Raw genomic sequence first — 25,032 nt, forward strand, 5'->3', positions numbered from 1 at the left:
TTAAAATGCATTTCATTTATAAATGTGATATTTTTTATTAAATGTGTCATTTTCACACCAACAGTTGACTAAAAACATGAACATTGTGTCATCTCAGTGAAACCAAACCACAGTGCAGTGAATAAATACATTTATCCTGCACTTGGCCTTTTAACAAGCACGCATTATTCTTTATTTAATCAGATTTAGTAATATATCATTTCATCCTTCTTTTGCAATAAATCAATTATCACAGTATTGCTGTATAATGACATTATCTTTATCATGGTCCAAATATTGTGTTGTATCGTAATGTATCGTATTGTTAGTCCCCCTACTCAATTATGTGTGCAAGCTATGATAAAAATGACAAAGATGCAAAATGCATCTGTGTCCAATAAACCAGAAGATGCAACCGATATAATCGACACTTAAACTGAAAACATGTTATGCTAATTTTAGATAAGCTTTCCAAGACTGTGAATGGAAACTTAAAATGCAGCTTTTAGTAAGAAACAGTTCTCAATACTGTTCCCTAAAAATCATATTTTCAAATCAAATTGTAACAAATGTATCAAAATAGACAAATGTATTTCAACTAATGCTTTAAATCAATGAAGTTGAGATGCATGTTTAATTCTAATGCAGATGTTCATGGCAGATATGTTCCCTTCCTTGTTTCTTAGACTGAAAGAGAAAGACGGAACCAAAAGGGCAAAGAAGCCTCTTTCATAGCATTTGTTTCCTTGTTGTTGCCTTCTCCTGTTTTTCAGAGCTAACCACAGACACACAGACATAAACACACGTACACAGATAGACACCTTCAGCCAGATTCATGTTGCGTTACAAGCCGACCCACCCTACTTGGGGTTAAGACTTCTATTATCATTTTGATCCTCATGAAAAAAAAAGCCCAAACCACAACAGAGTTTACACAATGGAGCTGTTCTGATGTGAGAGCGGCTTAGAAGAGATCTGTTTACAAGAATGACTCCATGCCAAACCTAGAATCACATTTCTCCTCTTTCTGTGATGATACATTGTGCAAATTCATCACTACACAGACGGCATTCTCACTCACAATACAAACGTTTACTACATTAAAGATGTTTAAACCTTGTCATTACGGTAATGGGAGTTTTTTGTCAAGAGTATCCTGATAGTTTAATAAACTATCTGTCAGAGATTTGGGGGAAGGAAATGTGTTTCATTTTGGCTCATATCATGGTGTGCTGAGTGACTGGCTCATGGGCGCTGAAGAAAACAAGAAGTAATAAGTGAGAGAGCTATTACATATGCATGGTCGTGTTTGGAGGGCCAAATTTGAAATATCATAACAGTCCCTCAGCAAGACTCATCCTAACATACAATGTTTACCTTTTTTAATGTAGACCTTCATTTCAGTCATTCATTACTCTGATTTTATATCCATGCTAAACATTTTGCTTTCTAAGTTAAAGATGTCAGTTTTTTAAGTGTATGAAATGCATCCCTCACAGTTTAATCGTACTCCTGCTCAGGCAACAGTGGAAAGTTTCCTTTTCTTTTTATAAGATACTCCTTTATTCATCCCGCAAAGTGAAATTCACGATATTCATTATATGTCCTTTTAATCAAATTTGTGTTAGTCTTGTTCATTGCGTTTCTCATAAACCCAAAACAGGCTCAAAAGATAAAACTTTTCCTCTACTATTGCAATGGATATACATTTCATTTTCATAAAATAACTCAAGAGTTTCACTTCCACCAAAAGTCATGAAAATAATCTGTGAGTTACTTGATTCTCTGTCCTGCGGGCTGAATTCATATTAGGCATCCGCAACAGCTGCCATCAAGAGTTAAATGTTTTTTTAAAGCATAAATTGTCAAATGTTTCTTTACTCTGGGTCGTAACAAACTGGTGAAGTTCTGCGTCCTGCAGGCTGACTGTCTGTCAGGTCATAAGGGTGACCTGCTGGATACATGTGCCACTGCGGTTGCTGTTGTTGTGTTAGCTGGAAGGGCGAATAACTGGACGGGTCCAGAACATCATGTGTGGCGCTATAAATTGCCAAGCCGACGGCCGTTGACGACAGCAGTAGATAGAAGAATGGACAAAGCCACAAAAGGGCAGGAGAGCAATATCTTACGTGTTCTGACAGTGAAGTGAACTGATGTTTTATTTCTCCAAAAAGAAGGACATTTGATGATGTCTTGTTGTTGTGATGAGCTTTAACTGTTCAAAGTGTGTCATCTGTCTTTATCAGTGTGGCACTTTCTATATCCCTGCCACTGAACACAAAAGCTGTTTGAAGAAAGTCTTTGAAGATGTCATTGACAATCTTGGTGAGTGCTTGCCGGTCAAATGTGCGTCTCAGAGGATTTAATAGACACTTTTTTTTAACATGCAGGGCAATAACTTTAAACCCACAAGTTTTAAAATACATTCATTCAAAATATATTAATAAATGTGAGTAGTTCTTACCTAATAGGGCTTTGTTTGTTTCCATACTGACAAAGCAAACTTATATGCAACACTTTGAGTAAGACAGATGTGACAGCTGCATTAAACTTTCACACAGAAACACATAAGCGCACACATACCCACAAAAGCACATACAACTACGGTCTCTTGTGCTGACATAACACTGTTCTGGAAAAAAGCTTACAATAGCTCCACAAATTGGTGTGAAGGTGGAACAAGCACACATACACACAGACAGTTTGGAGATAGTTTGATGTCCTGTGTTCTTACAGCAAAATGAACACACAGTTTAAAGGAACCACCACAAACTACCAAGCAAAGCACAGGAACTGAGAAAGTTGGGCTAAGCTACGTGGGGGGTGAGGGGATACGGAAAGTATTTAGAGAGTGTAAAACAGTGATGATTAAGACAAAGAAGTGAAGACGGAGAAAACGACAGGATAAGATAGTTGAGAGATTACAAATTTTGAGCAGAAGAAAGAGAAAATGTGACGGAGACGGTGTAGACAGATGGCACTGGGCTGTTCTCCTGATAACACTTCTATCTGTGTAAAACATAACAAGCCCCTGGTGTAAGTAATAAACACTACATAAAATCAAACTATCATCACGATGCTAGTCAGAACAAGTGTAGCCTGTCATGCTGTCATTATCACTGTATTATGAAAGTTAGCACTGTGAAAATGCAGAAAAACAGAGTGAAAGACAAGGAGGGAAGACAAAGAACAAAAGAGGGATGTTCAGAAATAGCAGGTTACAGTTGGGTAGTGATAAGTGATACAAAGCGAAGCAGTTTGGGAGGGAAAAAAATGACAGAAGAGTGAGAGACAAAAGCTGGTTTGACACATAGATCTCAGAATAGTTCTGCAAAGAAGACCGGGCATGTCACTTTGATTTTTCAAACTGAGACAATATAGGCAGTGCATTCAAACTCTGTTGTGTGATTCTAGAAAGCAAGCCTGCAGTTTAGAAGCAAAAGAGGCATGACAGGCGGGACATGAAACACACATAAAACATGTCAAACATGCACATTGGGTGGTGATATCGCTTTCTAGAAGAATAAGAAGTTGACTCAGTGCTTTTACAACATATTCTGAAAATACAAGCTAAGTTGCTGTGCACTGTATACATCATAATCTCTCTTTCTCTCTCTCAATCTCCTATATTCCTCTTTCCAACCCCAACTCAGTCAAGGCAGATGTCTGTCAAACTTGAGTCTGGTTCTTCTCAAGGTTTCTGCCTGTTAAAAGGATGTTTTTCCTTGCTGCTGTAACTTGCTAAATACTGCAAGGTGCAATGCTCATGGTGGATTAAGCTGCGATAAAACATAGTCATGTCTATAGAGGGGATTGGATCTTATCCTGTCTTGATGTTGGGACTTTGTTAATAATTTAACATAGAGTATGGTCAAGACCTGCTATGTAAAAGCGTCTTAAGACAACGTTTGCTGTGATTTGGCGCTATACATTTAAGATTGATTGATTGATAATCTGACATATGTAGTTGTTCTTCCAGTGAAAGCATCATGTGTGACCTACTGGCAAGACGATGCTACAAGTAACATGTAGCATGTAGCATGCAGCAATATCTTGGCTCTTCTATGACCTAAAAAAGATGTCCCCACAGTCTGTGTTTGTGTATTATAAACAGATCAGCCAGGAGGAATAATAGCAACATTTCCCCCATGAAAGGCTGTGTAAAGGGGGCCGGAGAGACAAAGAGAACGAATATGATAGCACAAGTTTCTCTAGTTTGAAAGGCAGAATTAAAGTCGATGTTTCCCCCGTGTGTGCCTCGTGTCATAAAATCACCAACTGTTATCAAGGTAATTATATTCACAACCAAGCTAAACCACAAAGGTATTGTTTTCACAAACATGTAATTGACCCCAAAAGAACAGTTACACAATGCAACTGTGTTTCTCACTGCTGCTCTTTCTTTCTCATACACACACTCATACTGCTTGAGACCACCAAAGTGTCATTATGATAGAGGAAATTACCACTGCTGGAAAAAAAAACACACACGTGCACTTGCTTGCATACTGACATTTGGTTCTGTTCATCTCTTTCTATGTCTCGCTTACACACAAACACGCACACACACATTGTAGTGTGTTCTTACATTGCATCATTCACCCAAGTGACATAAGCTACGATAACATAAAGCTCTGATTAATGCAGTATTATTTGGGCATTTGGTAATTCATCATTGGCGATATGATTAACCTAACTGTCATCCTCCCATACAGTCTCATTCATCAAACATTTGCATGGAAATGTTACATTTAACATCAACCTGAAATATAATCTCGATGGGTGGTGCCTTTGGCTTCTTTTTTGTTCCTGTTGACAAGTTAATGGGATCATGCAGGTGTGGATTCCTGCGAAACTGATGTATATATATATAACATATCCTGACCAGTCGAAACAATTTTTTGTTTTGTTTTTCTACACCAAGTTTGATGACTTGAATCACTTCTCTGTGTATGAAAGTTTAACTGTAAAATAATTTACATTAGGAACATTTTGACTTAGCAAAGCAACAGAACAAAGTACTTCTCTTTTAATCTCTCTTCCTCCAGTTTAGACCTATGGTAGACCCGAGTAGCTCACATTTTTTCGATTTCAGCAAGTGATTCTACAGCAGTGCATCAGTCTGTATCAGTTTTGGCTCTGTTTTGAAGGGACCTGCCATGACTGATGCCAAAGAGATATCTGATTCACCTGCGAGCCAGCGAGCAGCTGCAGTCTCATTCCTGTAGAGTTTAATTTGAAATGTTGGGCTCCTTGAAATACTGACTGAAAGAAAGAAAGAAAGAAAGAAAGAAAGAAAGAAAGAAAGAAAGAAAGAAAGAAAGAAAGAAAGAAAGAAAGAAAGAAAGAAAAGGTGGAAGGGAAGGAGGAAAGAAAGAAAGAATGAAAGAAAGAAAGAAAGAAAGAAAGAAAGAAAGAAAGAAAGAAAGAAAGAAAGAAAGAAAGAAAGAAAGGTGTGAGGGAGGAAGGAGAGATGGAAGGAAGGGATGAATGAGTGAAGGAAGGTAGGAAGGAAGGGATGAATGAGTGAAGGAAGGGAAGGAAGGAAGGGAAGAAAGGAGGGAGGAATGAAGGAAGGAGAGAAAGAAAGAAAGAAAGAAAGACAGAGAGAAGGAAGGAGGAAAAGGTTAGAGGGAGGAAGGAGGGAAGGAGTGAAGGGAGGAAGTAAGGGATGGAGGAAGGGCGGAAAGACAGAAGGAGGGAGGGAGGGCAGGCAGAAGGATGGAGGGACAGAGGGAGGAAGGAAGGAAGGAAGGAAGGAAGAAAATAAAGAAAAAGAAAAAAAGGAAATAAGGGAATAAGAAAAAAAGAAAGAAAGAAAGAAAGAAAGAAAGAAAGAAAGAAAGAAAGGTGAGAGGGAGGAAGGAAGGAGGGAGCGAAGGAAGGGAAGAAAGAGTGAAGGAAGGGAAGAAAGGAGTGAGGAATTAAGGAAGGAGAGAAATAAAGAAAGACAGAAAGAAGGAAAGGAGGAAAAGGTGAGAGGGAGGAAGGAGGGAAGGAAGGATGGAAGGGAGGAAGAAGTGAAGGGAGGAAGTAAGGGATGGAGGAAGGGCGGAAGGGCGGAAGGGCGGAAGGGCGGAAGGGCGGAAGGACAGAAGGACGGAGGGAGGGCAGGCAGAAGGATGGAGGGACAGAGGGAGGAAGGAAGGGAAGAAAGAGTGAAGGAAGGGAAGAAAGGAGTGAGGAATTAAGGAAGGAGAGAAAGAAAGAAAGACAGAAAGAAGGAAAGGAGGAAAAGGTGAGAGGGAGGAAGGAGGGAAGGAAGGAAGGAAGGGAGGAAGAAGTGAAGGGAGGAAGTAAGGGATGGAGGAAGGGCGGAAGGACAGAAGGACGGAGGGAGGGCAGGCAGAAGGATGGAGGGACAGAGGGAGGAAGGAAGAAAATAAAAAAATGGAAATAAGGGAATAAGAAAGAAAGAAAGAAAGAAAGAAAGAAAGAAAGAAAGAAAGATTTTGAACACTCTTGTAACTACAAGGTTTAATTATTCATGCTACTGTAATAATAAGATAACGATAATGATGGTGTGACATTCACTTGATTTTTAACTAGCTGTGCAACATCAAGTACTGTATTATCATATTAATAAGAGAAAACCTTTCAATAATGAACATGCTATAATTTCACTTCCTAAGTACTAGTGCAAATTTAGTTAAAAGTATGCGGTTCAAAAAGTTAATCCACTAATGAATGAAGATGTTTAACTTTCGCTTAATACAAAATCTAACAAAGGTGTTTTTATTCCAATTATCTGCAGAGGCACTTGTAATTTACAAGTCTTATCCTATCTTAACACTATTAATATTCACAGGCTCAGTGTGTAAAACCATCAGAATAATGGATCTCAAAGGGGGTCACTGCCAACACACGAGACAATATGACAAGCTGTTAAATCTACACTCATTTCACTTTCATATGACCATTAATGTGCACAGCCATGTCTGCAAATTGACCAAGCTTCTTCTTGTCACGTTATTATTTTAGTTTGTAAGCTAACGAAGACTCAAAGACAGTTACTAACATGATCATGACCGATTATTATCATTATCATTTATTTTTTTTACCATCTTTGAATATTTAAACTTATAATGGAATTATAATATCAGAATTGACACATTAATGGCTACTATTTTCACAAAAATAGCCTAGCCAAGTAAGTATAAGAAAAACACAAATATATAACTATGATTAAACAGTGAAATTACGTTTGAAACTTTGCAATTAACCATGAAAATAAACATGAATAGATTTCCTCTTACTGATGTCCATCCTATTTAAATATTAAAGTCCAGAACCTCTCTTCAGTTGTGACACCAGCAATGTGATCAACCTGCTAAGACAATATGTTCATTCAATTGTATCTTTCATTCTGTGTTGATTTAATGTATTAGTCCCCCACTGTGTCCAAAAGTTGAGTCTTTGAAGTCTCCAAATAGTTGATGCAACGCAAGACAACCATGAAAACGGCATAACATGATTTTGAGGACAACATTTCCATGGTCCTAGAAGTAACCACAATTAATTACAACTGCAGGGCAACTTTTGTGTTTTTGTAAGTTGTTTTTGTCTTTCATTTTGCTCATACATACAAGCTAAAATCCATAACATCTCTCATTATTAATAGATTGGTTCCATTCCTTTCGGAGATGTAATTGCATAGTGGTCATTTCTATTCAGCTTTTTCCTCTCAGTCTTTACTGCTGTAATGACCCAGTTTCCCCTTTGGGATAATTAAAGATTCATCATGTCTTATTTGAAGTAATATGCGGCGGGCAATTGTCTGGCTACTTACTGCCAATGTGGAGGTAGATGGTGTCACGTCTCTCTCCGTGCGGGTTCTGAAAGCAGCTGTAGAGTCCATTGTGGCCCAGGTCCACTTCGTTCAGTATCAATCTGGGACCCTCTAGACGGTGCTGTGCCTTCACATCTGTCCCATTCACCTTCCATGACACTGATGCGTCATTGTCCAGGGAGCCGCACTGCATGGTGACATCACCCCCCATTCGCTCATACTGGTTCCTAGCAACTGGAGACAGGCAGAGTCAAAGATTGTGTGTTAGTGATATCAAGGGCTCATAACAAGAAAGATATCTGAGGTTAATTTACTGCTCTCACTGCATTCTGCCTTGTAGCAACAGGAAACATAAAGTTAAAAGCCAAGTCATTATATTCATATTAGTGAATACATCACAAAATATTCTGTGTGGGGGCATTTCTGCATGTTCTTCATTAGTCATGCTGGGTTCTAGTTACACACAGATAGTGGAAAGGGTAAATCAATTTCACATGTTTTCAAATTATCATAGACTAAATGGAAAAATTATATCTTTCTATTTATTCAGAGTTCCATCCAACTGATTACAAATCAATTCTAGCTAATTTATTAATGTCCAGCAATGGTTAGTCACTGATGCGTCATGGCAGGTAGTGATTAAATGGAAAATCACACAAAATGTTCCAATCTTTTTTTCCCTTGTAGGTGAGTAGTTCATTGAGAATGGAAACAATGAAAATTATACTTTAAAGGGTACAGCGTGTATAAAGAGAATATTTAGCGATAACTAGTGGACAGATTCTGGATTGAAATGCACCTGTTCTCATCCCTCACGTTGGTGAGATGGCGGTGGCCTTTGAAGCCAAGAAGCTGCTGTGATGCATATTAAGAATGATTCTCTATTAGTCAAGTTCTACCATCAAAAACTTCTATCTATACAATATATTTAGCACACAACAACCATTCTCTTCTTCTTCTACTTTGTCTTGCAACCGGTGCATTTCGCACGACCACTCACCAAGTACAAAAAATGCGTATGTTACTAGATTGTCTGTTCTGTGCTATGATAGAAACATGACAGTGCAAGATGGAGGCCTCCATGGAAGGGGAACCACTCCTATGTAGCAATAAAGGCTCATTCTAAATGAACAAAAGCAACGTTATTTAATATTCAGGTGATTATACACTAATTTAAACATACTTCAGAATATTATATTCAGTTTCTACCAAGACTGTCCCTCTAAATTCTACACACTGTACCTTTAACACAGTGACCTTGTGCCATGTATCATGCATGTCTAGAGTGGAGGTATGAGAGGAAAACATTTTTACTAAACTGTGTTAAATCTACCTTTGTAATGATGACCTCACTACTGAGGCCAACACTAGCTTTGTCCATTGGATCAGAAAAGTTGTAGAGACTGTAACCCAGGGGGACAGAAGGGATTAAGTAAGCTTAATGGAAGTTTTAGCCAGGGTTAGTACTCTGTTCTGTTTGTAAGTCCCACAGGCCCTGTCATGACCACATGGAGTATAGACCTCAGATTAACACTTAACACTGAGGATCAACAGCACAATAAGGAACAATGATAAATTATTGATTCCCATCTCAGAAAAAAAGTCCTCATCTTGGAAGAAAAGAAACACATTGCCCCCATTGGCCCGGGATCAAATGCTGTCAAGTTCCATGTCTGGATCTGGTGTCTCCCTCTCTGTCTCTCCTTTTGTCTTTGTCCCCTCCCTCCTTTCTTCCTTACTACAAAGCCTCACGTTGCTGTTTTCCACTTGAGCTAGCTTCCTTCTCTTGGTCTCCTTAGACATGCTTTTTAATGCAGCTGATACAGATGTCAACCTAGTGTTTCATGTATATTTCATGTCCCATACCCAAGCCATCTATATTAAATAAGACAAGATTCCTCGCCCCATTAACCTGACAGTTTGTTCTCTCTGTCTCCCTCTCTGTCTGTCGCTCAGCTGCCTCCACCTCCCTAGCCTTTTCTCTCTGCTCTCTGTCTTGTTCATTTTGCCTCTTTCTTATTGCCATCCCACTTTTTACCCCCCTCTGTCCATCCTAGTTATCTCCATGCATCTCCTCCCAATTTCCCTCAGTCCAAATAATGTTGTGCATATGCATGTTGGTGGCAAGAAATGCCAATTTCCTTTGATCTCCTCTGTCAAGTTTATGTGAAGGATGTGACTTTATTTACATAAAGTTATTTCAATCTTAGTGAGAAACCATGCAGTATGACTTTGATGTTAGCTTTGATGATGATGCTGGCGCCCTTGTACTTTGTGTGACAAGTGAGTGTGGAAAAGAAGAGACAAGACGAGGAACTTTTTTCTCTTTGCTTGCTATTATAAGCCAGAGAAAATCCACGCAGTGTCTGAATAAAATCATAATCCAATTGCAGCTATTAAATATCTTCATCAAAGCTAAGCAATACATTATTTAAAACTATTATAACTTCAAAAATGTATCTGCTTTACATGTTTTATAGCTTAAGGATGAGATGGAGCAAATACAGGCCGAGAATAAAATCACAAAGCAATAAAAACAAAATCTCTGCAAAGAGCGAGCTCTGTGGAATTCTTTGCTGAGGTGAACTTTCCATGCTTGTTCTTGTGAATGTCCTTGGGAGTCTCAGCACAGCACTCATTCTTTGACCTCCTCTCTTACCCTCATTGGCGCTCACATCCCATACTTCTTATCCTCTCAGGTTACATCAAACTTTAACCCTCCTCGATCCTTTCCAAAAGCCATAAATCTGTCTCGCCTTTGCTCCTTGTCCTCCTCTCTTTGTGTCCTTTTTGTTTTCCACCTTTTACTTCATGACTTTCTACAGCTACATTAAAGTTGTTCTTCCATCTACTAGTTATGTAAATATACATTTTGAAGATGGCATATGAAAATAGCGAACGGTTGTTTCCATTTTCAAAGATTAGTGAAATAACAAATCTGCAGTATTTTGCAGCGCTTAAGTCACATGCATGCAAAATATTTTAACTCCATTCTCTCGCACACACTATATGCTGAGTGCTCAGCCTGTTATGCCCGTTATGTTAAGTGTTTTTGTTGACTATGTGCCAAATGTTCCTGAAAGGCACTTGGATGTTTACAGCTTTAAACAAAGCAGTTTTGAAGCAACTTCAACTTCTAGTTTCTAAGTTGTTCAAATAATTCAGACATATTTCCTTCTTTTGTCGAGCAACTGTAATGCGAAGATAGATCTGCCCTTGGCAAAAATAAAAGATAAAAAGAACAGAATGAGAAAGAAAACACAAGTTATGGAGTTGCTTCTGAGCTCCTCTGTTGTCTATGTCATGTGTGTGTTTCTAGTTGACTTGCCAGTGTTCATTTAGAAAAAGCAATACACAGTATGTAAATGAATGATCAAAGTTAAAACAATACTGCTGCTTGATGAAGACAATCACATGCAACTGGGACCTCACCACAGGCTACACCCACCATAAGCAAACTTTTCAATAATTATTATCATGCTAACAAGCTGAATAATCTATCTTTATTTATTTCTGAAATTGTATTCCATTAGGAAGCCAAATACCCTGGTTCAATTAACACTTTGCCTTATCTCTACCTAACAAATATAAATTAATATTCATTTCAATTTTAATTTTTCCAAGAAAAGTCATCCATTCATTATGTATAGCACTTCAGGGTCACGAGAGGCCTACACCCTATCCCAGCCTTCATTGGGCAAGAGGCAGGTTACATACTGGGCACACACTCGCTCACACCTACAGGCAATTTGAAGTGACCAATTAACACAACAAGCATGCCAGAAGGAACCCATGCATGCACGGGGAGGACATGCAAATTCTACACAGAAAAGCTCCAGCAGAAGACTCCAACAGCTCTTACCATTGCACCCCCATGAAACCTGAATTCATCACCAATATTAATATTATTTTACATTTTCTGAAAGAAAAATTCCATGGAAGGTCCAGAGAGGATATGTTTGTCTGAAGATACTTTCTGACTTACACTGGCTGGGAAACTGCACAAGCTCATCTTTTTCTAGTGAAGATGCAAACCTTGGACACTGGACTCTTTTACTGTTTGTAAACAATTAGGGGTGCGTGTACATTTTGGCAAGAAGTATGGTGGATTACAATAGTTTGTCAAGCTACGTAAGGGGGTTTTACCACCAAGAATCGTAACTGTTACCCAAACAAAATCAATTTGAGGAAGTGTGACCTTGCCTTTAGTTTTTCATTAAAGACAAATCTAATGTTTTCAATTTGACATCATAATAAGAAATATACTAGGATGCATTGTAAGGACCACCATGTTTTAACAGTTGTTGTAATCACATTAATTTGGCATGTTCGGCTGAAAGTCGCCAGTTAACATGGTCACTTTTTTAAGCGAAACACCATTTGTTCAGAAACTGTTGTGGTCCTGTCAGAATCACAAATTTGAGTTTACGTTAGAGATTCGATTCTGACAACCCACCATGCAACAAACAGATATTTTAATTTGGGTTACAATTGTTAATCAGAGTTTAATGCAAACTAACTTTTGAATGAATGGAGCAAAACGCTGCTTCTATTGCAAAGATGCGCGCACATCTTGGGCCGGCTGTGGCTAGTTGGTAGAGTCGGTCGTCTATCAATCGGAAGGTTGGCGGTTCGATCCCAGCTCCGGCAGTCAAATGCCGAAGTGTCCTTGAGCAAGACACTGAACCCCAAATTGTTCCCGCTGTTGTTCAGCAGTGGGTGAGTGTGAACAAATGATATTAGCTAATACTGATGGTCCCTTACATTAGCAGCCTCTACCATCAGTGAGTGAATGAGTATGAATGGGTGAATGCAACAAGTAGTGTGTAAAAGCGCTTTGAGTGGTCAGAAAGACTAGAAAAGTGCTATATAAGTACAAGTCCATTTACCATTTACATCTTTTGATGATGTAGGCTCTTAACGGGTCTACATGTCACAAATACTGACAGATGTTTCCAAAAAAGCGGAAGTGATTTCCAAAAAGCAGCTGTAATTTGTTGACTTAGCATTATTGCTTAAAAAAACAATAGCACAACAACATCTGTGTATTGTTTACACCATTTGTTGGCTGTAATGCTTTATCGCAAAGAGGAATAAGCATAATCATTGTCTGCACCTGAAACACGTCTGATGCATTGTTAGTTTTGATCTTTTCAAAGGACTTGTTGTAATTAAGAAACAAACTCAGAAGCTGTGGTTTAAATGTATTGAGTTTAGGAATAGAGAATCTTAATGAACCAAAATCCAGACACCTAAAATGTCAGTGTTTCAATTAAGATGCAGAGATGTGTGTCAAGTGCCACTGCACATTCAGGCTCTTTCGTGACCGCTGCAGTAATCATTTTCTGTTACCTCTTGTTATTCTCACTGTCTGTGTTTTCCTTATCTCCTCCTCACTCTGTATATCTCTCTGCTCACCTTTACCACCACCCTCTCCATCAATTCTCCCCCTCTCACCTTGAAACTACTCGCTCCTACTCTCTCTGAATTCCACTGAAGCTATAGCATTCATCACTGATATCACACTGATCATAAGTATTCTGCACACATGACACACATGCATAATACACCGTAAAGCAGCAGCAGGGAACCCAAACAGACACTCTTATGAGTACACTCATGTACTCACTTACACATGCTCCCACACCACTCTGCATAATGTCCTCATGCCTCATCACCATACAGACAAGCAGGCCTAATAACCATAATGACATTCAGCTCAAGTGCTATTGATCTCTTGGTAATACACAGTGTTCTAACACTACTTACAACTCCCAGTTATTCCTGACCAAGTAAGAATGAAAATCATCATATCCTTCACAAAGCGCTCACTTTAACATTTATGCTTATTTTTCCACACATTTGTGTTCATGAAAGCTAAAAGAGCTCCTGATAAATAAACAGTATAACCCTCAGGGAGGCCAATCAGAACACAATTTTGAGTTGGATACTAATGACAAATTTAGTATTTTACTACTTAATACTCAATCAATACTTGAAAGTGAAACAACATGGCCATTAGCTTTGGCTCTGTACAGCAGAATGGTAACCCTTCTCTTCACCAGTACAAGGTGTGGATCATAGACTGTGTAAGAAATGGACGTAGCATCCATGGCGTCACCCATGTTTTTCTGAAGCCCTGTTTTGAAGCCTATCATCGACGGCGGGTGCCATATTGGAAATGCTGAACGCAACCAAACATCTGTCAAGCTAGTGTGAGGTAAAGAGACCGGCCTTTAGCCTCTTTGCTAACACCTACAGGTTGCCCACCTGTCAGTCAAGTCAGGCTTGCCCTTATTTGGGCAAAACTCCTAAGTTTGATATATTAAAAAATAATGAGTTATAAAAAAACTCAACCCCTGTTCAGTGTGTGCCGATAGAAGAATTAGCTATTCAGACCTAAACAGTTTTTTAACCAGGCTGTCAACATATTAATCATTGCTGCAAATATAGTCTTTATGGAATGGGTCAAATGTGGTTTCCCATGTGCCAGCAGACAGCCTCAAGTGGACGCTCGCAGTTTTTAACACTACCAACTGCCTTTCATATTCTAAAACTGGAGGTTGCTGCTTGGCGTTGAGGTATTCTTAACAGAAGATGACTAGCCGTTGTTGTCGGTTGTGGACATGTTGAGGAAGTTCTCTCTAGATCAAAGCCAAGGCTCATGCTGTAAAAAAGATGTCGCCTTCCTTGCAGACTAGCTCCAAGTGGAGATGTAGATAATATCTAATTCCCTCAGTCTGACACATAAATCTCTTAGTACCAAATGTTGGAAAATTAAAGAAAGTTCCCTGAAATACTCTGCAAAGTGCTGAGGGCATTGTAGTCCTTATGAGACACAGAGATAAATTCCCAAAGCAGAACCATTTAGAGAAAACATAATGTCATGCTGTAAGGTCAGTTGGGCTTAGACCCGGGACATAACAAGCACACATCTCTGTCCAGAGGCTATTTAAAGAATCATATGCACAAGATCCCCCAGGCGATGAACTGCATAAACAGTATGAACAGTATGGTTCCACAGGATGTTTACTAAACTGACATGAGTGATAAGCAACACACACAAAAATTAACAAGTCAAGGGTTACTAAAGTGCACTTTTGTGAAACAATGCACAAACTAACAAATTAAAAACATATGGAGATACATATTTATTATTAATGCATGACGCATTAATACATGTAATATACAATGCATGAAACCATTAAAAAATGCAGAATGATAAAAACAGAGGTAAAGAAACAAGCATAGAAAAGACAAAGAACATACAAGTTTAGACTGATGGTTAATAATAGAATGACTGAAAAGTGGTTCCCTCTACTGAAGACTATGATAATTAGTGTTGTGTTATATGAATTCATGTCTTCAAATTAACTACATACAAATCCACTACATTGGGCAGTTGATTTGTATGATAACACAACCCATGTGTACCTTGTCAAAATACATTGTGTTAGATGATGAAGGGGAAGCTAGAGCTCCAACTCTTCAGCTATTACTGTGTTCCAGATATTGTTCAGCATTTGATGCTTAAAATCATGTTACCCTGAGATACAACCATATCAAAATTCACAATATACCAGTGTACTGTGCAGAAACAAGTCGACTTGCACATCACAAACCAGATTAGTTGTCCAATGCACTGCAGGCAGCCAAATACATACAGTATGTGTTGCATCTGAGAGTAGTGTAAAATCAAGTAGGCTTCCTGATGGCGAGGTAAAGTGTTGAAAAGGTTCAGACAATAGCCTACACCAAACACCAATGTTGGTGTTTGGGTCAGAGTTTCTTAAAAGATTGACTAAATTGCATGGAAGAGTTGACACCCACTCCAGTTCTCCAGCTGGTTTCTGAAAGTGGCAGAGTCAACAGGCAGCCCCTGCTGGTAATAAATTTACGATCGACAAGTCCTTCATGGAACCTCACTTCTAAAAAAGAACCAGTGCTTACTATTTAAGTGACTTTTGCTGACAATATGAGAGAAAAACACTTTATGAATCCCTATGGAGAAATTAAATTGCATCACTCTGTTGTGTTTTTGATCATGCCACACACACACAGTTTGAGAGTCTATGGACATGCACTAATGGATAGATGTCCGAGTGAGGAGGCTGCCAGCCGAGCAGTTGGGGTTCCTAGGCAAATTAACTAACACCTCTCTAGCTACCAGTCCAATTCCCAAACTTGGTTCATACTGGGACTTGAACTGGTGACCCTCCGGTTCCCAAGCTAAGTCCCTATGGACTGAGCCACTGCTTCCCCAAATAATCTCCATCCTTCATTTTTGTAAGATTTAAGGTATATGAAACTCACAGTTATCTGTTCTGTCTGCAGAGAGCTCAGATTGATTTCTATTCTGGGTTTGTGGAAAAGCTGCAGAGTAAAACCGGAGACTTCAGTCCTGGCAGAACTCAGTCTCCCACACTTCAACAGATATTACTCAGACTAAGACATGTATAAACTGATAGGCATCATACTACACAATCCATAAAGCACAGACACATATGAGCCTTTCTTGACAGGGATAGAATACTGATGAGTTCTGATTGTGTTAGACGAGCCACTGTGTGCATGTATGCTTTCTATTTTTAGAATATCTGCAAATGTGCACTAGTGCGATTCCATTATCTGTGGTTTCTGAAGCATGTACTTGTATGCTCGTGTTTTTAAGTGTGTATTTCTATCAGTAACCACTGCTGAGTCGCAATCTTTGCTCAATAGCTGAATGAAATTCTTCAGTGCTGGTTTTCTGATGTACCATCTCAAAGTGTTCTTTCAAAGTTCATGTGTGTATGTTTGTCTAACACAATATGCAAAGGCTCAATGTGTTTCATAGACAGTCTTCTGGATTCATTGTCATGTATGTGTCAGACTGTGTCACCTTCCAGCCGTGCTGTAATTCAGTAGCACATTTATCAGTAAATCTCATTTGTATGCCTGAGGGGAGCCGAGCCTTTTAAAAGTCCAACAGTAAAATATCCGATTTGCTGACACACAGATAGAGCCTGTGAGAATTATCATTTTAAGTTTAGAGGATCACATTTTTTCACTCAGCGGTCGCTCAAGCTGATGTTGCCTGGGCAACATATACTGATAGACAGGAATAAAATGAACATGGCTGTACATTCGGGGATTGGTAGAGCACGGGTTAACAAATCTCTGGGATTGGTTACTATTTTTTAACCTTAATTAAAAAATGGAAATGGAAGCTTGAATGTTATTGAGTCCTTGACTGACAAAACATTTGAATCAAATACACGCTGAACATTTCACTCAACCTCTTTGCTGAACCATTGCTTTTTAATTATTAGAGATCTGACTCAATGTCATTTTACAGGTTACTATCCAATGTTAATCAATTAACCATTACATTTAATTTCATAGCTTGATGTTATCGTTGTTATATTCTGAAATACTTGACACATGCATGAGAGTCCTGGATAATACATCTGCATCGATTCGACACAGTGGGCTACACCGTAGGTCTGTGAAGCCCTTTTCCGACGCAGAAGCCTACGCGTGTATCCTGACATGCACCTCCTCCAAAATGTAACTACACTCCAAAACCATGCAGACTGCAAGCACTGTGATTCACACATTAATTTTCCTCTATCGTGTCCTCTCTGTTCTACCATGAAATCATTGCTATATGATAAACAGCAACATATATAAGCTCTAAATTAACATACTACGTTCTGAATGACTGTGAAAAAGCAAGAAGAGAACATAGTGGGGCCAGTAACAGGCAACCTGACTGTAGGCATATCGACTCACAAGTATGTAGTATTCTTGTCCAGGTTGGCCACTACAGCGTAAAGTCAACACAGAAGTATAAACCAGGCTAAAGGGGGTAGCTTTTCCAAAACCGACCAATGGGAACAAACATCACTTGTTTTGTTTTTTCTCAACCCAAACTTTTAAAAACACAAATCATCAATTCCCTACATCAGTATTGACTGAGAAACACAACCACATCAAGCAAAAAATACATAATTAACTTGTATGATAAGGAGGATGGGTTAATCATTTAAATGATGAAATATTTACTAGTCCTACAGCTAGGTTAAAGGTCAGTTGAATCCTGAATATCTTTATGAAGTTAGCATGGCAGGACTAAGCAGAAGAAACAAATCATTTATGGGATCACACATGGATTATTCACATGATTGGACTGTTGCTCTGAGCCTCAGATCCTCCACCTCCCCTCCAGCTTTGGCCTTCACTTGTTTTTCATACCCGTGTTAGCACAGACACGCAGTTATTGGTATCATGTCCACAATAAAAGCATATCATTTCTAAGCAAAAGCCATACATATTTATTATTCTAGTACAACGAAGGTTCAGTAGCTCACAAGCTCAAACTGTTGGGTTTTTTTCAATTTGAATAGCAAAGCTGGGAGCTGAATGATAGAAGAACACGGGCAAAGGCGGAAGGTTAGGCTTTAATGATGTAGTTAAAAATGTTGACCAGACAGAGGCACAGGAGCAGAGTAATGTGTTGCTTTCCTTACTTTTTTAAATCACTGTGTTTTATGTATTGCATTTACTTATTATGGAAAAGTGGTCCGGCTCTCTGAAACTGCCCGGATTGCTCTCTGTTTTCTGACATTTTAGCAGCTCGACGATGAATCAGTTTAATAAAGTATAACTGAGAGATTAATGAAAATAATCACTGCTTGGAGCCCTAATAATGAATGCTCACAGTAGTATCTAACATTTTTATGCACAGAACAGTGGAGGCTGAAATGCCTGCATATATTAGAGTCGGTGGATGATAATTCACGCAGGTACTTTTATCCCCCTCCCTCGCCTCCCCCTCTTTTATAATATATTTATTTTAACAGCCAGATAGATTTCTTGCCTCAGTCAGCATTTGGCAGAGGTGGTTAAGCTGGTTCCTCAGATGTTTCTGTGAGGTACCACACCGCAAAAAGCTAAATCCTCCTTCTGATTTATAAGACAGAGATCCGATTAACTGCAGTATGACATAATAAGCAATGCAATAAACTGCTGCTGTTGTTTATCCGGCTGAACCCACGTTAACACACTGGTACAGTTTCTCCCCAGATCTGGGACCACATACAGTATATGCTCACATCAGACTCATAGAGGCCACACAGGCGCCAAAAAACAAACTTGGATAGAAGTATGCACGAACATACACACTTCTGCACCCACCCACACACGCTCTCACACATACACTTCCTCTGCAAACATCTTGGAATTAAGTTATCACTTTATCCTCTCCTGTCTCTCTTTCCCACAGAGAGATTAACATTCACTCTCTCTCTCTCTCTCTGCATTTCCCCCTCCTTTCATGTGAGCACTGAGGCAGCTGCAGCTGTGTCAGTGTTTGTATGTGCATGTGCTTATGTGTGTGTGTGTGTGTGTGTGTGTGTGTGTGTGTGTGTGTGTGTGTGTGTGTGTGTGTGTGTGTGTGTGTGTGTGTGTGTGTGTGTGTGTGTGTGTGTGTGTGTGTTTTCTGTGCATGTGTGTGCATGAGTCAGGGCACCAATGCTCAAATAAATCAACTTCCTGTTTCCTGCCATCTTATCTCAGCCCCAAAGCACATGTAGATGTACAGTGTTGCGTGTTGGTGTGTGTCAATGTGTTTGTGTGCGTGTGTGTGAATGATTTTGTGTGTCAGTCTGATCATTTCCCTCATCATCTGGCTTGCGGGAGCCACCGGAGAACACTGAGAGATTTGCAGGCAACGGGGTTAATTGATACTTCACTTTTTAGATGTCTGTGTTCCGGAAGGAACATGGAAGCAAGACAGATAAGAGGGAGTGTAAAAAAAAAAAGGGAGAAGAAGTGGAGAAAAAGAGCGATGGAGTGAAATGATGAAGAGAAAGGAACAGATAGGGATAGGGGGACAACGCAGACTGGAGGAAGAATTGTTGCAGGAGAGTAGGGCAGTTAATATTTTACAAGGCTGGATTAGAGAGGTCATGAAATGAGGAATGGGAGAAGGATTCCTGAGAGTCAGCTACGGGGAGAAGGGGTGAAAAGGAGTGGGACAGCTGGATAACACTGCTTTGATCAGAAACATCTGTAGGTTTTTGTGGCAGAGAGAAAAACAGTGAGTGGTGGGAGAGAAATGAATGCATCCTCCGTAATCTGTTTGTCTGGACAGGTTTCAGCCTGACTTGTTATCTACGCCTGATTCTTTTGTCTTTGTCTCAGCAGCTCACAATCATTCTTTAAAGAAGAACCTTTTTGTTTCTACATGTATTCATTTAACATTCATTTAAGTTTTTCTTTAATGGAATACATTTATTTGAAAAGATTTTCACTAAAATCTGAAAACTGGACTTGCAATATTTTTTTTTTCCTATCGCAAGAGGACGTGATGATGATAGCTAATATCAGGGCCCCCCCAAACTTTTCAGCCCACGACCACACTAAAGTATAGGTACAAAAGAATGTTCTTCAAAGTGATTAAATGTTGCTTCATACTTCACTTGACTGGTCTGCAGAAGATTAGCCTAGCTACATATAAATGTGGCTGTGTTTCCTGTGTTGTTATGAATTAACTGATGGTTTTGTTAATTAATGGTTAACTAATCCTAATCGTAACCTTATGAGTCATCCGGAAAATAAGAAATGCAGAAAACTAATTACTTGCAAGGGTTTATTTCAAACTGAATAATTATTTTTGTAGATATTTTCACAATAATGGGAAAAATATGCAATTTTAGATTACTTAAAAAAATAAACATTCTGGAGACGCCTTGCGACCCCCCTTGCGTAGATTGCATGACAGTATCAGATATCAAAATATCCATATTGTTCAGTCTACCAATTAGGCATGCTAATGGAAATCAACAATTTCGCCAATGGTGACCAATATGATGCTAACGGACAATAATGTTTTTGTCTTGTGTCAACAAGCAGAAGTAAAATGTGATGGAACTGTTTTCTGCACATTGATTTGATATGACATGTGTGAAGTGCTTTTCTCTGTCGTTGCTCTTGTAATGCAGGAATAATTACAGTTGTCAGGGGGTTGTCAGGGGTTTAGTCCAATCAGAGTTGAGTATTCAACAAAGCCAGGTGATGAGTAACAAGGACATGAAGTAAGTAATGCTAAAGTGCTTTGAGTGGTCAGAAGAACAGAGAAAGCACTATATAAAGACAGACAGCTCATTTACCATTTTCCAAGTTACCATGTGTATTGCTGCTGACCTTTTCCAATATTACACAGCAGGTTTTTCAGATTGATTTCCCACCCAGGCAGCAGTATTTCTCTATATTTCTTACATTATGGTGTGAGCAAAATACTTGCAAGACTTGAGTCATGCCTGACAAGAGTAATCCATCATGGTGAGAATCACATTCCCATTGTTTTTATCTCATTAGCAAAACAGCAAACTTAACATCTAATTTACATTTTGATGAGCCATCATGACATCTGTGATGTTGTGTCTAAACAGGCTGACTGTTTCAAATCACAGCAGACTGTAATTGTTTGGTTTTGGAAGTGACATAAGAGCCATTGTTTGTTCTGTATTCATATATAATTGAACATAACAACCAATAATTATGTACAGCTTCAAGAGTAAAATATATGTTAATATCATCTTGACAGATGTGGAAACATACCCAGTTAAAGATAAAAATATGATATGAAGTGCACTATTCATAGTAGCATGGTAACCCGTAAGACAGCGGATGAGATTGTTCTTATCTGCTTTAATAATGAGCAGTGCATCTAATAAATACTGTTTCTGACTCCACATGGCAAGACTGTATAATGAAGATAATCACATATAAGCCTGCAGAAACCTCCCTGGCAGTCCTAATCTTATTGCTTAATAACACTGCTAACATCACCCTAAGCCTTCCCAGAGAACCAAACTCTGAAGGTCAGTGCTAATACCAGGCCCCTCATTTTGGTAAACCAACTGGGAGAATACAGAGGGAGATGAGACTGTGAAATTCAAAAGACAAAAAGGAGTAAAAAGCTGGGGAGGGAGAAATGGGTTTTGAAAAGGGGGGAATAGAGAGAGACAGAGGAAAGAAATAACAAAGAAGCAAAGATGGGCAAAAGGAAAGTGTAAAAGGCATGTAAAAAGGGTCATAGAAGAAGTTAACAAGGGGAACAGACATGAAAGATAGTGCGGGCAAAACAGGCAATAGAGGGGGGATGGGTTTTAGAGGGTGAGATGAAGAGGGGAGGGAAATGGCCACCTTAATTAATGGACTGTAATATACGACAATATTCCTGGGTTCCAAGATAATATCAGCAAAAATTACAGCCTTCATCACGGGCGCACTGTGCAAATATACCATGACCTTGAAAGAGGCTGTGAAGTGACAAGCAAATTTGAGAAACTTGACAGCGACTAAACGTGTCTTGCCTGCGATAAAAAGTTATGATAGCTCCAATTATGAAAGAGGTTGATGAAAAAGCCCACCATTACTGCGGTGAAAAATCCAGGCCAGCTAAATGTGATATTTTAGGGCTGTCATTTGTCTTGCCAAGTTGGATTTAAACATTAATAACACGCTTTTCTATTTATTTTCTTTTAGACTAAAGTAGGTTATTATAAAAGAGTCCATGATGTTTAATATAGAGGAAGCATTACTTCTTTAAGTCTATAGACAATTATGTATCCATTTACTTAAATGTGAAAAGTTTGTCCTTGTTTTATCATAAAACAGGTAGCTTTAATTAATTTTGCATTGTCAGTTTCAATTAAATGTGTGGCCTTGTCTGTTTAAATTCTAAATCGTTTAAATACGCAGCCTAACCCTAACAATTAGCTATACCAACATACTAATCCCTCATCATAGTGTAGCAAATTTTGGATGTAGGTTTTGAGATGATGAATGGGTGTCTTAGTGTTTCTTGTTGACATCAACATTCCAGGTCTGTGACTCTTGACACACCACCAGGTATTTATTAGATACCTATGATCTGCTCAGAGTCAGCTCCAGATTTTAAATATATTCATACCTCACAGAGAACAGAATTGAATATTTCTTTATTCTTAAAATACAAATTTTCTTTAGTTTTATTTTTTCTTATTTCTAGGAAGCTATTTAACATTTAGAATTAATTAAGAATTCTAAATTAGTATTACAATGGGTGAAATGCCTGGAAGCATAAAGACATAAGCATTTTCTGTGTATATTATATGGCACATCTTTGCATATGGGAAGCACTTAAGTTATTTCTGCCCTACTGCTGAACTCCAGTGAGCAGTAGCTGCCATAAGCCATCAATCACCAACACTGGGAGCAGTAATCAGCTGGCTTTGCCAAGCTGTTGCTGCTGCTGCAGCTAAATGGAGCACAGGCACAACTCCACTGCACAACAGTGTAGCTTCCAGCTTTATTTTCATTGGTATTTGAGTCAGCGTTCAAAGGGCCACCATTCCAAGTGGGACTTTAGGCTATTTCCTTGTCGCTGCAGAGGTTCAGAAGAATTCTAGAATGATTTTTCCATGGCTTCTTGCTTTCATTGTAGGCTGTGTGACTGTTTTCCAAGTACTGGTAGGTAGCGAGGGACCTGCACATGAGTAGCTCTGAAGCTGCAATCAATCATGTGTGACTGTGGAAATGTAACCGCCACACACAGACAGTACATGAAGTGCATGCACACACACACATACACGCACACACAAAGGCAACATACACACACCACTCCATCTTTAGATGTGTGAATGTCCACCTGCTTTCCTTGTCTTGATCTAACATAAGTGCACTTAGACACACAGCAAGCAAGGTATGATAGGAAAAGAATTGCTGCAGCGGCTGCAAGGTTCAGCGGCTGCAAACACACTGTTGTATCCGTAATCCAAGCAGCTGAGAAGGCACAGATTACTACACCATCTCCTGAGCATCAGCTGGTATGAAGGACAGGGGAAAAAAATAGGTGTTAGACAAATAACTATAGAGGAGCCCAGCAGTGCACGCAAAGAGATTTATTTGAACTGAAGTGGGGCCCGTAGGGTTGTTGTTTTGTCCTTGATACTAAAGTTTACTTACTGTTTCATGCTTGTCATCTGTTAGAAGAAGACTTATCAAACTGAGCTTGACAGCTGCTACATTAGAAAACAGTATCAGCGAGAAGCCTGATTCTCTCTGAAAACTCAGCCTCCGTTTTCAGTAGCCCTCCTGCATACTTCAAAGAAAGGCTTGATACAGAGTTAAGAGTTCTCTTTTAACTGTAATTAGACGCTCAAAGAAATGTAGGTTAATTAATGCAGCAGTTTATAATGATGATTAAAAATAATGACTATAACTATTGCAATCATAGAGCGAGACCCCTAAACAATACAAAAGAGCATTTTGTTTGTCTAATTAGAACACTTATGAAAATCAGAACACAGTTTGATAGAATGACTGTTAAACCATGGTTGAGCACGTGTGTGTGTGTCTTTATGTGTCTGTGTGTGTGTGTGTGTGTGTGTGTGTGTGTGTGTGTGTGTGTGTGTGTGTGTGTGTGTGTGTATGTGTGTATTTGAACAAGGATCCCACTGACAGAAAAGAAAGCAACACTGAGCTGTAACCAAACACAGCCCACATGCAAAGTATAGAGACAGAGACATCACTATGAAAACTTTATGGTTCTGTGTGTGCAGTGTGTCTACGTGTGTTTTAATTTATGCTGTAAGTTTCAACACTCTTCTATATTGTGTTTGCATTTATGTAAAAAGAGTGTGTTTTTTTTTCTATGCACACAAATATGCACATGTAGAAATGTGCAACGACGTCCTTCTGACCGAAAGGGCATGCACGACTGAATACAGAACAGCATTAATAGTGATGCATGCAGAGCACACTCAGCAGAGGTTTTCGGTAAAAGACCAGTTCTCTGCTTTTACCGTATTCCTGGTGGGCTTGGATCAATGCAACTAATTTTCTTATTGGACATGGAAAGAAAAGTCCTTCGATCCAAGAGAAAAGATGAAGTTTGTGTTCATTTGCTGTTTGATGGGAAACATTTGCAATTCATTCTCTTTGTCAAGGTATATAAGAATGGATCAGAATATCTTATCTAAAGCACTAAATGTAAATTGTACAGAACTTATCCAGCAGGGTTGGTGAAACAACAGAGAACAGATGGTCAATAACAAGCGGAAAGAACTGGCCAGGCCAGACACAGCCAGAATCAATAAACTTCTTCCTAATGTACCAAAGTCAGTTGTTTCTTCTTTCTTTCTGAATTCCTTTTTTTTCTCTGAGGCAGGTGGTCCAATACTGAATGTCACAGCCGCTGGAGGTCTGTGCTACTACTTTGTGAGGGTTTTTTT

General features: G+C 39.0%; 1 protein-coding gene across 3 annotated transcripts in view; it reads right to left on the reverse strand.

The window, feature by feature from the left end:
• Positions 1–25,032, reverse strand: part of cntfr (ciliary neurotrophic factor receptor) — a 261,418-nt gene that overhangs the window by 103,603 nt on the left and 132,783 nt on the right. For all 3 annotated transcript variants that reach the window (XM_034708919.1, XM_034708920.1, XM_034708918.1), the window contains one exon: positions 7,769–8,002. In XM_034708919.1, coding sequence (XP_034564810.1) covers positions 7,769–8,002 — 234 coding nt within the window. The remainder of the gene's footprint in view (positions 1–7,768; positions 8,003–25,032) is intronic.

Source organism: Notolabrus celidotus, chromosome 19 (genome assembly GCF_009762535.1).
Source record: "Notolabrus celidotus isolate fNotCel1 chromosome 19, fNotCel1.pri, whole genome shotgun sequence".
NCBI lineage: Eukaryota > Metazoa > Chordata > Actinopteri > Labriformes > Labridae > Notolabrus > Notolabrus celidotus.